At 38.9% G+C, this 14,397-nt stretch overlaps 1 protein-coding gene across 2 annotated transcripts in view; it reads left to right on the top strand.

Moving 5' to 3' along the window:
- Positions 1-14,397, top strand: part of COBL (cordon-bleu WH2 repeat protein) — a 170,517-nt gene that overhangs the window by 153,572 nt on the left and 2,548 nt on the right. For both annotated transcript variants that reach the window (XM_061994850.1, XM_061994851.1), the window contains 4 exons: positions 3,979-4,079; positions 5,288-7,308; positions 7,929-8,048; positions 10,155-10,406. In XM_061994850.1, coding sequence (XP_061850834.1) covers positions 3,979-4,079; positions 5,288-7,308; positions 7,929-8,048; positions 10,155-10,406 — 2,494 coding nt within the window. The remainder of the gene's footprint in view (positions 1-3,978; positions 4,080-5,287; positions 7,309-7,928; positions 8,049-10,154; positions 10,407-14,397) is intronic.

Below are 14,397 nucleotides of genomic sequence, written 5' to 3'. Positions count from 1 at the left end.
GAATCTCTTCTTTGGTCCCTTCTCTGCAGTTTATGTAGATCTGTGTTGTATTTAAACATGGTGGGAGTTGTGTTCTCTGCCACTGGTACCATACATGAGGCTCACCAGAACTCCTGAGAAGTGCTCAAAGAGACCATTTGCAGACCCCCAGGGAAAGCTGCTCTGACTATAACAAACCAGCAGCTTCTTTCAATGCACAAGCATTGTCTTACCACTGGTTTGGATTTCTCTTTAATGTAGCCTTTCCAGCAAGATTTATCGGAGAATTTTCTCTCTCTCTCTCTCTTAGAACATAAACTTTCTCATAAACATGGGTCTCCCATGGCACTAATTTCATGAAATGCCACTGTAAGTTTCCTTTTGTCTCCAACTGTGCAAATGACTGACAAGAAGTAATTATGCATTATAGCCTGAGATCGGTGGAACACTAATAGATATAATTTAGTAGTTGCTTTTCTCTGTTCTGTGCTTTTGCACAAATCTATATAAGTAATAAGTGCATAGGCTTCCAGGAACTGTGCAAGTTTGCCATTTTGAACTTGGGCTTAGTGCCTACCAGTGCTGTATTTTTAGCACCTCACGTTTTACCAGAAAGGCAGTGTAAAGGTTATCAAGTTCTTCCCCAAGTAAAAAAAAAGTGTATGAGAAAATACCACTGGTAGTGTTTATCCAGAATGTAAAACATAGTATCAGAATAAGTAATATTTTACTTGGATGCTAGCCAAAACAGAGCTGTCAACAAGAGACATGTATAGAGTTAGAAGTGAAGGCTATGAAAAACAAAATTAGAGGCCCTTTTGTTTTCCTTTCCCAAATACTGTTGTGAGAGAGAGTCTTCTTCAACATATTTGTAAATCATAGAAGCTGCTGGAAACTACCAGACCTTCACCTCACAAAACACGTATGACATTTTAATTCCTGATGCTAAGAATTTTGAGAAAAGCCCTATGATTAATCTATACATTTTGGCTCACTTTGTAGGTGAGTTTGGAGATTAATTGAACAATAACTCTTTTAGGAATTTGGAAATGTGACAGAAAATATATGCTTTTTCTAAAGCTTCCTCTTTGAGAGCTAATAAGAATCCTTTCATTTTCACTGCATTTGTTCTCTTTCCTTCAGAGAAATTCTGTGAACTGGATATTATTATGTCAGTTGTCTACATGAGAAGATTGAAGCAGAGATTGGGACACAAATTATATATAGTCACTGCATAAGTGCACTGAGGATAGTGACAGAGACCTTTGCTGACTGTTGTGCCCATAAAGAAGATAATTATGCTATGAAGAGTCATTGAAAGATTCCCACTGATTGTCATAAGACAAGAACTGGTCAGTGCAGTGGACCTATACTGCATGTTTGGAGCTCAGGAATCTCTGATCCAGTCTCAAAATGTTTTCCTAGATCAATTGCCTGTAAAATTTTCAAGCCAGTACCTCCTGTAATTTCCTGAATAAAGCCCAGCACACCAACGTTAGTAGTACAGATTTTGACTGTATCTTAGGACAGTCAGGCAGTAGACAGGTGGTGAGCTAACATGGCCTTCATAAAATTAGATCATGCTCACTGATAGACACAAACTTACATATTTTTCTTCAAAGCTCTTTGAAATATCTTCCTCACAGTAGCTTAGAGAAAGAGCCTCAATATGTGTCAGAGCCTCAATTTGCTTTCAGCTGTGTACAACTATGCTACAAGACCAGCTTTGTAAAGAATAAAGCAGTGTTTGCCTTCTGTGCTGGATAGACCTGTTGCTTGACTGGTGCACAGTTTTAACGATTTTCCCTTCAAAAATGCTGAGTTTGAAATAAATTGTCTTAAAGTGCACTCGGAGGAGGGCAAGTATTTTTGTGTTAATTTTATGAAACTTTCTACTGCAAAAACTATGAAATTCAGTTAGCTCATTCTTTCTGCCACCTTCAAATAGAGTTTTGTTTGCCAGTCTTCTCTCTCAATCCATATGCCGCACAAAGTTTCAATCTTTTTGTCAGATTGTTCAGCTGAATAATCTTGTTAGTTTGTGTATGTGTGTGTGTGTGTGCATCAGGGTACAGTAGGACTGCAGCCTTACAGTACCAGTTGCCTCCACTGGACACTGTGATGGACTTGTGACACCTTTCTATTAATCCATCAGGGGGAAAAGTCACTTTACTGTGTGTTTACAGTGTGGATGCTGAGCCTGAGCACCATCAGTTCACATGGATTTCTGTGCCTGTCAAACCTGAGGTCAATGACAAATGTTGGAAGAAACTGCATTCCAACACTGTGTTTCCTCTTCTATATTTAAGCAACCAATACAGATTTCTGTCTGAGATTCCAGTTTAGAAAACCACTTAGGCACATATATGACCTTACCATCTTGCATTCATCCCATCTGTGTGTTCAAATACGCAAGGATGTGTATGTGAAAAAAGTTTTGGAAGGCTTTCTTGAAGGTGTTATTTGCTGTTTTCATTGATCCTGCATAAATTAACTCAGCTTTTTAAGTGTCATGCAGTTTAGGTGTGAGTAGAAAAATTAGGCTCCAGGACTACTACAAAAATCGTATAAAAGGAGAGGTGAATGCTAAATAAATACATAAATACTAAAGTAAAATAAAATAAAATACCTGGTGCTTCAACATGTGCTTTTGATTGTTTCTGATACGAGCAAGGGGAAAAAAAAAATCAAACAATAAAGTAGCAAAATAGGAAGCTACATTGTTAGATATAATTTAAAGCAATTCCAGGAAACATCTCTGAGTTTTCAGTCAGATTATGATCTTTAAAGGCCAAGAGAAAAATCACATTTTTCAGGTAGCGTTCGGTAAGCTATTAAAAGAATGTCATCTGTTACTCTATCTGTGCTGTTAAGGATTTGATCTTGAAAAGGGCAAATCTGCTTCACCTGACCAAAGTTTGTTTAAGTGTGGCTAGAATGGAAAATCTTTTTTTTTTTTTTTTTTTTTAAGTAGGCAAATCACAAGGTCAAGACTTAGATATAGTGTCACACTGTCTTAAATTCAGGTGAGGAACATGTAGCTGGAAAAAGTGAATTGCCCAATAAAAAATCCTAACTTCAGTGATTTAGATAGAAAAGCTCTATAGGTCAAGATTTTTCTTCCTGAGAAACAGAAGATCTGTTGTGTAACAGTTTGCCTTACATATTTTTTTTTTATTTTAGTTGATTTTTGTTCGGACTTTTCTTGATTTCATCTTATTTTTCTTTTCTTTTCTTTTCTTTTCTTTTCTTTTCTTTTCTTTTCTTTTCTTTTCTTTTCTTTTCTTTTCTTTTCTTTTCTTTTCTTCTCTTCTCTTCTCTTCTCTTCTCTTCTCTTCTCTGTCTATAAGCCAAGACAACAGTTGGTACTCACTCTGGTTTTAGACTTATTTTAGGTCATTGTACAACATTATCAAAAGCCATGGAGTTACTTTCTGGCAAAATCAGGTCCTTTGATATGTTTCATTAGAAACAGCTCTCAAGGGATTAGTTCCTCTTTCCTCCTCCCCTCCCTCTCCTCAGGATGCAAAGTGATTATCTAACAGTACTTAACTGTATTTATTTTTCATTACTATATAATTTTTATTTAATTAGGTGCAGATATGTTGGCACAATGGATACACAGGATGGCTACTGATCCACTTTAAAATTGTATGGATATGTGAAGCCTTTGCCTTGGCATATGCTGCTTTTCTGCAGCCCAGCTGAAATGCATATTTCACAGCGAAACCAGACTACTTCTTTGCAGCAGGCTTTATTAATCCTAACCTTTTGATCATTAGTACACTGAGTATGCTCAGGCACCGCAGAGTTCCTTTCTAGATGTGGATATGTCAATACAGTGATATGTGTCTCTAAGGCTGAATATTTTCCAAATGTTGGGGAATGAGTTTCAGTACCCCAGTGGGACCAAAGTGGCTGATATGACAGTGTATTGAGAGAGAGTGCAAAGTAAAAAAAAAGGGAGACCCAGCCTTTTTCTCCTCTTTTATTTGGCAGGAAAGATGAAAAAATTGCTTTAACTAGGCTTGAAAACGAGGATTCATTCATTGCTTCACAACTCCAGCAGACTTTGGCTGGCCTACATGAAGATCTAGAAGGTAAGGAAGTGTGTTGCTTCTGAAGTATGAAAGAGAGAGGCGTAGCCAGTAGATGCAAACTGTGCTCTGAGACATCTGTACATTTCTCACTAAGATTACTGGGAGGAAGTCACCAGTCTGAGGCAAAGTGTGAGCCACCCAAAGTGTCTGTTGTCCCTTTGCTTCTAGGGCAGCCTCTCTTCACATACTTGCACCTGAGTATTTTTCAAGCTGCTTAGCAGATTGTCATTGGGTCTCAGTGCCTGCTACCAAAAAGAGAACAGCAGTTTATGGACAAATTTGATGGGTAAAATTTGTTATAATTTCATTGACTAAATCAGTTGTGAATGATGTGTTTAATGAACAATGCCTCTGTGCTTTGTATTTTACATAATGAAATGAAGGGGGGCACATTTCTGTATCCACATTTGTGCCTCCTCTGCATTAGCAGACATTTTAAAAATCAAAAACATTAAAAGAAACAGTGGAAAGAGATAAAATGTCATATTGTTCTCCTCCTTTTCCCACTGCGAAAAAAAATATTTATTTGGTTTGTCACCAAATCACGTTGAATACTTTTTTAAAACTTACCATCTTTATTTCAGTAATTCTGCAGTGGACTCAACAGTGATTTAATTTCTGACAGTTTTTCTAACACTGCAGTTTCTTAGCTTCTGTGCTGTGACCCTTGATCTACAGCAGCAAGTTTGAGAGGAGAGTTTATCTTCTTGCACAATGAGGCTTCTGGTAATGAAGGGTGAGAAGAATGCAGAAAAAATTACATGTACTGGTTCTTTGTTTGTTTGCTCAAAAAAATCCTTCAGCTGGACTGTTATTAGTAACCAGGTCTGGGAAACATAATTTGAAGTTGCTTACTGTTTCTCAGAGATGTTTCTTCTTTGGAGTCGTGTGTTGAAATGTTTATCACTGAGAGAAGTTAGTCAAAGATAAGGTATGACCAATAGATTAAATTCTGCTTTCAACTGTATTTGTATGTTTCCCACTGACTGAAGCAAGAGGACTCCAAGAATATTTGGCTGATCCTAATCAGCAACGAGACAATAAAAAAGACCCAGATCTCTCTTTTTTTTTTAATACAGGCATAAATATATTCCTGTTGGTTTTAGCGTAACTAAAATATCTGATCTGTTTGTACTGGCTCTTTTTGTAATTTAAAGTCATATTGCCTAAATACAGCCTATATGTAACATTGTTGATATATTTTGCAGCACTGGATGATATAAGTAACTGTGACCCTGAGTACACCAATGAACTGTCAAGACTACATTTAAGAAAAGTTGAGGCTGCCCAAGATGTTTCCATTTTGGTTCCAGTAACAGTCATAGATGATGCTCCAGAAGCTAGCGCTTCTAACTCAGCTGGAAATCAAGATACAGAGACAAGGGTTTCAAAAAATATCCTAGCTGACTCTGTTAATACAGGAAACTTTACAAATAAAAACAACAATGCGGGTTCCATTGATAAGGGACACACAGATGGTGCAGCTGAATTCATGTCCAAGGACCTAATACATCAGCAGCCATCTGAAAATGAATTCAGTCACTTGCCTGTTGAACAGAGGAGAGATATGTTTGAATCTCTTACATCCTCCTTTGAAAAAAGAAGTGAAAAGAACTTAAGACTGGAACAGCTCCCCAAACATAGCATGAAGTCTGAGGAATGTAAATCTAAACTAACTCCATCCCACTCCAAGGCCACAGCTGAAATCAGTTCAGCAAAAGAGAAGACAAATCCATTTAATGACTGTAGTAACAGGGAAAGATCTCTGAAAAAAAGTAAATCAGAATTAGAAATCAAATGGCCACCAGCAAAAAAAAATGAAGTAGAAGAAGGCCCGTCAACACCCACATGGTGTCATCGTGCCCAGAATTCAGGAACAAGCTATGAACCTAAAATGGGTTTGACGACCTTTAAAATTGTCCCTCCCAAACCTGAAGTAAAGCATTTCGATAGAGGTGTTTCACTCTCCACTGGTGCCATTAAGATAGATGAACTGGGCAACCTTATAGGCCCAACCACTAGTGTCAGTAGGCGCATACCAGATACCTCTGCTGATGAAAGTGAGGAAATTCAGCTTGGGAAAGTGAAGGCATTTTGGAGGTCAAGTTCTATGGAGAGGCAAAGCGAAGACTGTACTGAGCATCTTCCTAAAAAGTTAGCAGTTACCATGAACTCTAAGTCCTTTACTATAAAACATGAACACAAAACTGTCTGTCTTGCAGCTCCAAAACCTGTAGCTCCACAAACTGCTACTACCCAGGTAGCTGAAAGACAGCCTGAGAATGAAAGGACCAAACCACCTCTTCTAATTACACAGTCTCAGGTAATGCCATTAGTGGCCCCAACCATTAATAAGGACAAGCTGGAGCTTCCATTTCTAAAGCCACAGAGAAGAACTTCAAGTCAGTACGTTGCCTCTGCTATTGCACGACACATCAACGTAACTACCTTTAAGTCTGACTCTATGGAATACCATGAGAAAGATGAAATTAAGCAAGGAGGAGGAGAGTTTAAAACTGAAGCAGAAATTTCACCAAAAAGATGCATTAATGTGGCCAAACATAGCCCTGTGGAAGCAGAATCAGCAGAAACAAGAGAAACACTTTCAAGTATTTTTCCTTACAGTCAAAAACCATCCCGCAGGTTTACACTTGGTGATAATTCTGGTGTGGAAAACAAAGTAGTTAACATCAGGACACCAAATCAAGCAACTCCTCTCAGTTTCAGTAAAAAGAATGCCAGTGTCCCACTTAGTAAACCTGCTTCAAAGGATGATGGTGCAGAAGATGATCACAGTTTAAACAGCAAACAAAGTATAGCAGAGAAAAAGACACGTCTTTTGTTTGACCAGAAATGTGAGACTTTGTCTCATGCTAATTCAGCTTCATCTCTCAAGTCTCCTGATCTCCAAGGAGTCCCATCCTCTTTCAGCTCATCTTTGCGAATCACTAAATGGCCTCCTGCTAACAGTGGACAAGTTAGTTCACTTAAAGCTTTACCCGAGCTAAATGGTGCAGCAGCAAATGTAGAGTCAGAGCAGGAGGAGAAACGTGATGATTCAGATATTAATGCTGTCAGTGAACTGGATGTTAATGTACAGACCAATATCTTTGGACCAAAGAAGAAGTTCAAACCTGTCATCCAAAAACCAGTTCCAAAAGACACATCACTGCACAGTGCCCTAATGGAAGCCATTCAAACAGGAGGGGGAAAGGAGAAACTCAGAAAGGTAAAGTGAAGACTTTTTTCTGCCTATTTAGACTGCAGAGCCCTGTTTTCACCCTATCAGACACTGAAGGTTGGTACAGTGCTCACGAACTGAAGTACACAAGGCATTTGAAAGATTTATGATGGCAAAACACAGACCAAGCCACTGCATATTCTGCACATCCTGTATATTATGCAAGACCATTGCTGCTGCGCTAGCTAGAAGAGATGGAGGATGCAGAGCTACAGCATAAAGGAGAGGTAGTTGTGGTTAGCCTGCAAGCCGAACCTGCATTTCAGTGTGTTGTGTAAAAACAGTGACACAGAGCACAGAGGAAACTTGTAAATACCTGCAATTAAAGAAAAACTGCCTTTTCTATTATTAGCTGATACTAGTTTTCCACTGACTTCTTGCTCAGGGATTATAAGACTTCATGTGTAAGTACAGCATTACAACCTACATATATCCTCACCATTGAGTGTGAATAAGGGTTGTAAAAAGCAGGCCTGAAAGAAGACAGGCTGATTAATCTCCATAGCTTGTATTCGGGTAGAAGTGCCAAAAATATTTTTAATGGTGTTTACAAACTCTCTCTCTAAATAAATATCCAATAACTGTGAGATTTTCTTTTCATATTCTAGGTTTCAGATAGCGCACTAAATGGCAATCACAAGAAACTCTCATATGCTGAGCCAGAGAATCAGCGCTCAGCCCTCTTAGCAGCAATTAGAGGCCACAGTGGAACCTCAAAGCTGAAAAAGGTAAGAAATCAAGATAATAGATGATCTTCTAACTGAAATCTGCTCCTACTGGGTGTTTTGAATAAACTTAGATATGCCATAGACTAAACGATGTTCTGCAAAGAGAAAAGTTGAGGGGGAAATAACATGACAGAAGACCAGATGTGACTTATGCAGGTAGCATAACAATTCCTATCTTCTGCTGTAAAACTTCACACTCTTTCAAATGATGTGCTTTTAGCTGAGAAAGCAGCACATAAAAATCCAAACAAATTACAAGGAGCGTCCATAGAAAACTTCAGATGTTCATCATTTTCACTTTTTGGTGAAGGTTTTTGTACGTTAGAAATATGCATTATCTATGTCAAGTAAATGGATATCGTTACATTACATGTGCATCCAATCCCACTTACCTGGAAACTCATGCATGTTCGTTGACATGAGCTGGTGCGTCCAAGTTGTACGCAAGTAATTGTTGATCCACTTTCACCATAGCAAGATGATCTCTCCTGTCTGAAAGATTTACCTAATCACTAAAGCATCTCTTATTCCTCATAGCCCAAATCTGCATTGTTCCAGCCTTAGTTTCACTCAACTCAGTAATCCAGCCAAGACTGAGTATTTGGCAAGGAGGTTCCCATTTCCCTCATGCAATGACTCAGGTCATTAGCACGTTATCCAGAGAGCTGGCACTAGGTAGAAAGAATCTCTTTCCTGCACAGGGGAATTAACATTGTTCCTCAAATTTATGACTTCTCTTGCTGCAGAAAGAGTATCAACTTTCCCTGAGCCTGAGAGCAGGACATGCTAGGCAGCAGCCATCTTCACACGTACTTAACTGCATTCTGCATTCATTGGGAATAAATGTAAATTTGTGTAAAAGAGGCTTTGACAATGAGTGGTGGTGTATTATCACAGAGACTTTTTGGATATTTCCCTCCAACAGAGAAACTTTTACCATCACTTTAAAGGAAGTTGCCTAGAAACCATAGACGCCTTTTTTTACCTGTGCTAGTTTAAGCACCATGTTTGTATGAGATACAAACAAGGCGAGATACAGATGTGCTATAGTGAAAGGGCTGCCCCGTTCATGTTATCTCAAATGTTCTACCTGACATGACATTATTCCTATAAATATTGGATGTGTGCAGTGAATAGAATACTGGAGCTCTCTGAATGGGGATTATTTGATGGGAGATGCATATTTTCATTTTTCACTAGAGAAGTTTCATGCCTCAGTTTCTCTGAGAAAGGAATGTTAATGACACTGCTTGAAAACCTCCCGTTTATCACACAATACTGAATTTCCTAATAATTTCCAGTCGTTGTGATTAATTACATAAATTATCAATTTGTCATGATTAGTAGTAGTAATGTTGCTAATGACAAAAATATTTATTGAGACAGTTGATGGAAAAGCTGGCTTTGTCTGAAAGATTGCCTTCTCCCCCTGCACTCATTTGAAGTAGGATGAATTTCCAAGCTGGTAATTTGTGCAGAAGTTTTTGTTTCAAAAATTCCACAGAAACACACTTGGAAGAGCAATCAATTGATTTTGTTATCAGTGCCTTCATGTTGTTCTTTCCGGTCCTCTTATATTTTATTTTGTTTTATTTAATGTGGCTGGAAACTTCAGGTTCAATAGCATTTTTTTTCAATGAGGCCATGTCAGAGCTCAGATCTAGAAGAGCCTCCTTGTCATCTGAGATTGTTTCTGTGCAGCCCAGACTGCAAACCATAATGAGGTTCCTGGGTGGCTACTGCAGCCTTAATATATCTTCCTGATTCCAAACCCCTTGTGGTTGTTTCCAAATGAATATCAAGTCCAGCTCTTTTCCTTACCTTACATGCCAAGAAGAGTTACAGGATGCTGGAGCTAACAGTAAATAAAGATTGAGTTTCTGAGACAGAGTCAATGACAAATCCTTGATGCTGGTAATCAGCCCAGTTGAGTGATATGAGTGAGTAGTAACAGATGTTCAACCCCGTGAGCAAACAAAAGTTCTATGTCTTTTACATCATTCAAGCAAAGTGAAATTGCAGTAGTGAAAGTGCATCAAATGTCAAATAATTACAATTCAGTCATGCATGATATTAATCACCTCCTTTCAACTGCATCATGACTAGATCTCCTCGTTGGCGTCCGAAGAGCTGCAGAGTTTTAGGAATGCAGAACTGTCCTTGCAGAAGGCAGAAGACCCTCAGGAAGAGCATCTTTGTACCCCAGCTGCCCCTGCCCAGCCACCACCACCATCTGCCCCTCAACTATCAGCAGCAGCTCCTAAATCCTCTGCCACTGCTACAGGTAACACTGAAGAGGCAAGGCAAGCCCTGCTAGAGGCCATTCGCTCTGGTGCTGGAGCAGCAAAGTTGAAAAAGGTACTTCTATTTTGGATGAAACAACCTATGCTGCCTGTGCTTTGACAGATGTTTTGACGCTGTTCTAGCCACACAATTCTTTCTTCCATCAGAAGAAGGAACATGCACTGTTTTCTCTAACTGAATCAAAGATGGGGAGTGTATTTCAAACCTTCCAGCAGCTATTAAAATATGCTGTTAAAACTAAAAGATGCATATGCATATATGCATCATAACTATGAATAGTCAATACCCTTTGTTTAAAAGATAACAGTAAGAGCATGAGTGTCATTTCAGAAGCATTTTCATGCCCTTTTCATTCTTGTGAATCTGAGATAATACTTTAGTATTATCTTTAGACAAGGTGAGTCTAAGAAAGATCAGATATAAGACCCTGAAGCAAATTCAGAAATGAGTGTTCTGTCCTGCTTTCAGTAATGTGTCCTTGGTCACAAGAGCTGTCAGTAAAACTGTGGGTTCACTTTAATGTCTACCTGAACATTATTAATTGGATCATGTGTTTCACTTCTGTGGTTGGCTGTGAGTCTGTCAATTCCCAGATGGCTAAATGCTAAGTTGCCCGGGTGTGATTTTTGCAGTAAGTTCACTTATCTCTTTGATCAAAATGTGTTCTTTCTAACCTTGAGTTACACTGTATTTCTCAGTAAAGAGAGGCAGATCAGTTGGCCTCAGTGAAGTAATCCCAATATTACACTGCAGTATCCAAGAATAAACTGATCCAAGGACTTTAGGGAATGTACAAAAGCAGATGTAGTTTTCCCAACACATGATTTAGCTGATGCCAACCATAAATGTGTAAATAGACTCTAACCTTGGCTACTTGTCCTCTTCAAAATAATTAAAATAATACAAATGAAACATTAAAAAGCGGCCAAAAATGTTTTTGATAAACCATGAATTCCACAGAGCGATACAAATGGCACAAATAGATCATTTCAGGGAACTTTACATCAGCACACAAACAGAAATCTGGATGTGCAGTTATTTTGCATGTGAAAAATTACATCAACATTATGTATGGTATTATGAGGGGTCACTGAGGTCACTTGGTTTGTTTAGCTTAGAGAAGTCTGAGAATAGAACTCATTGCAGTCTACACCTTCCTCAAGGGGAGCAGTGAAGGGGGAGATGCTGATCTCCTCTCTCTGGTGACCAGCAATGGGACACGAGGAAATGGAATGAAGCTGAGTCAGGGGCAGTTCAGATGGGACATTAGGAAAAGGTTCTTTATTGAGAAGGCAGTTGGACACTTGGAACAGGGAGGTGGTCATGGCACAAAGCCTGTCAGAGTTCAAGGAGCCTGTGGACAACGCTCATAGTCATATGGTTTAGTTTTAGGTAGTCTTTTGAGGAGCAGGGAGTTGGACTCTGATCCTTATGGGTCCCCTCCAACTTGAGGTATTCTTTGATTCCAAGACTACAAATTAAGAAGAAATAATACTCCAGACTGGAATTTGAACATTCAAGAATAATGCATGCAATTGTTTTCTAGATATTTCCAAATTTCTTGTTCTTCCAACTACATTACTCTCACAGAAGTCTCTGAGGGGACCCATAGCTCTACTTATTAAAACAAGTCTTTATCATATCCTTGGGGATTTATTTCAAAACTGTTGGATAACCAGTACATGAAAGCAAGCTGTATATACCGATGCATTCTGCTAAATACTGTGCTTGTCTTGTTTCATTTTCAAGACACAGCAATTTTTGATAGCTTTGACATTGAAATGACCAAAAAATACCTCTCCTATTATGTAGGTCTTTTATGGAAATAAGAGAGCAATGTTTAGAGCAATGTTTTGTCCAAGACAAAGTATGATTTTCTTGTCATTGTGCTGTCCTTTCAGTTATTGGATAAGCAAGCTAAGTCTTGTATATGTCGAAGATGTCATAGCACTGAGATCTCATGCTCTTGATAACTGATAAAAGTAAAAATGTTGTTATATTTCTCAAATATTTTCTATTCAGTGCATATTAATATCTCTTCTAGCTTGCTGCTTTGAATGAGAGACAAATTCTGATCCTTCTTTGCAGTTGGACAGCTTGTGATAGCAAAAATTGAATCAGCAGAAGAGAGGGAATACACAACAGCTGTGTATCAGGGTTTTCTTCCTTTACAGCTGAAAAACATGTCTTCATGGAACTCTGAGGGGTTTTGTAGACAAAGGCTGGAAAGTGATTTTTTGCTAGGGCTGAAACAAACACTTTTTTCTTTGTTTTATCTCCTCTGTCAAAGATCTATGATGTCATGAGTAGGAGGTGTGAGCACAGAGCCATTTTTGGCTTTGCCTTGCAGAAGATACTGGTTGCAGCAACTAAACAGTGGAGTAGGCAGTTCAGTTCGGTAATTAAATGTTTCTCTTCCATTGTCTTTTCAAAGTTTTCTGGTACAAGTGCTTCTGATGGTAAAGTCATTTATTTACCTAATATTGTGGAGAACTGGTAAGAAACTGCATTGCTTAGTTACTTATGACTCAGTTTGTGCTTTTTTATGAGTCGTTATTTGCAATGGAAGTAGATCAAACAGAACCATCAGGGGAACCAAACATACAAAGCAACCAGTTGCCTAGATAAGGAGCATCCCAACAAACATTTGAGCTCTATTCATATCTGCACAAAGGCAGCTACTCCATCCCTGATTACACAGCTGTTTTACTAAAGTCATGAACTTTAAGGTTAGAAGATCCACTGTGCAGGAGGAGAGAAGTTGCTGCAGGTTGACCTTGCCTTGCTGAGATTCAGGGTCTCCCACTACACAAACTGTAATTGGGTCAGCCCAAAGAAACCAGAGCAAAAACAGGTACTTGAGGGAAATGCCAAGTATAGGTAAGACACTATGTGCATAGGTCTCCTGGCTGTTTAATCAATTTCTTGGAGTACTGTGGCTGCTTTGGCAAATGAATCATGGTTTGTTTTTAAGAAACGGCTTCTGTTTTATTGCACGCTGTTGCTGTTCACAGACTCCCAAAGGAAAATTCTTGTGGGTGCCAAGCCCTGTTGGGCCTGCTCAGTAAAACGGTTCAAACCCAGTGCAGTGCAGTGCAGAGACCTGCCAGAAAGTGGTTAGACTACGAATCCTACCCAAAGGGTACTGAGATGCAGATGTGTTATTGGGAAGGGATGAACTTACTAAACTGGAAAAGGCCTGACAGTGTGCAGGAAGTAACATTTTTCTTCAGTTTTAAAAATGGTCTCTCAAGGAACCTGGCAGGTATTTAACACATCTAGAATGATGCAAGTCAGGGAGAAGGTGTCAAGTAAAGCCACCAACCAAGATGGCTGACCAGGCGCCTTTGGTAGTTAGTTGTCTTGAGACGTGAATGTATCTTCAGCAGCAAGAAGCCTGCTTCCCAGCCATGTGGTCTGCATTCTGTTCAAAGAAGGATCAGTTGATCTGGGAAATAAAACAGCCAATCTGGGACCAAATTTAGGCTAATTCTGGTGACCAAAACTCAGGTCTTAGAGCTGTACTGTTTGAGCTTCTGGTGTTAAAAGTGAGTTAGTGTTTTCCTTAAATTGTATCAAGTAACTTTTATCACAATTTCACATACTTAAGATCCTTATGTCTAGTTTTTTCACTTTCTATCTCAGAGACTGCAAAATAACCTAAGTAGATTTCTGTAAGCCTATGTATTTTTGTGTCTTTGTAAATTGCCTTGGGATTTACAATGATTATCTGAGGAAAAAACATAACTAGACATGCAAATAACCCTTTAGACGTCTAGCTGTAGGTATAGTTGCAGCACAAGCCCATGCAGGATTAAAAATCTTACCCAACAACGAGAAGCTATAAAAGTTGCCTTAGCTTATATGCCATCTACTTTTTTTTAGGTAGAGTTGTATCCAGGGATTTGGTAGAAATATTGCAGAAGAATGTACCTGCACAAGATGGGGAGGGAAAGTTGTGTATCTGAAGAGCAGGTTTTTGCTCACAATTGTCAAATGATTGCTGCAGATCACTTTGTAATGGTGCATGCAAGAGAGATGCCAC

This window comes from Colius striatus, chromosome 4, assembly GCF_028858725.1.
Source record: "Colius striatus isolate bColStr4 chromosome 4, bColStr4.1.hap1, whole genome shotgun sequence".
Lineage (NCBI taxonomy): Eukaryota > Metazoa > Chordata > Aves > Coliiformes > Coliidae > Colius > Colius striatus.
This window is presented reverse-complemented; position numbering and strand designations above follow the sequence as displayed.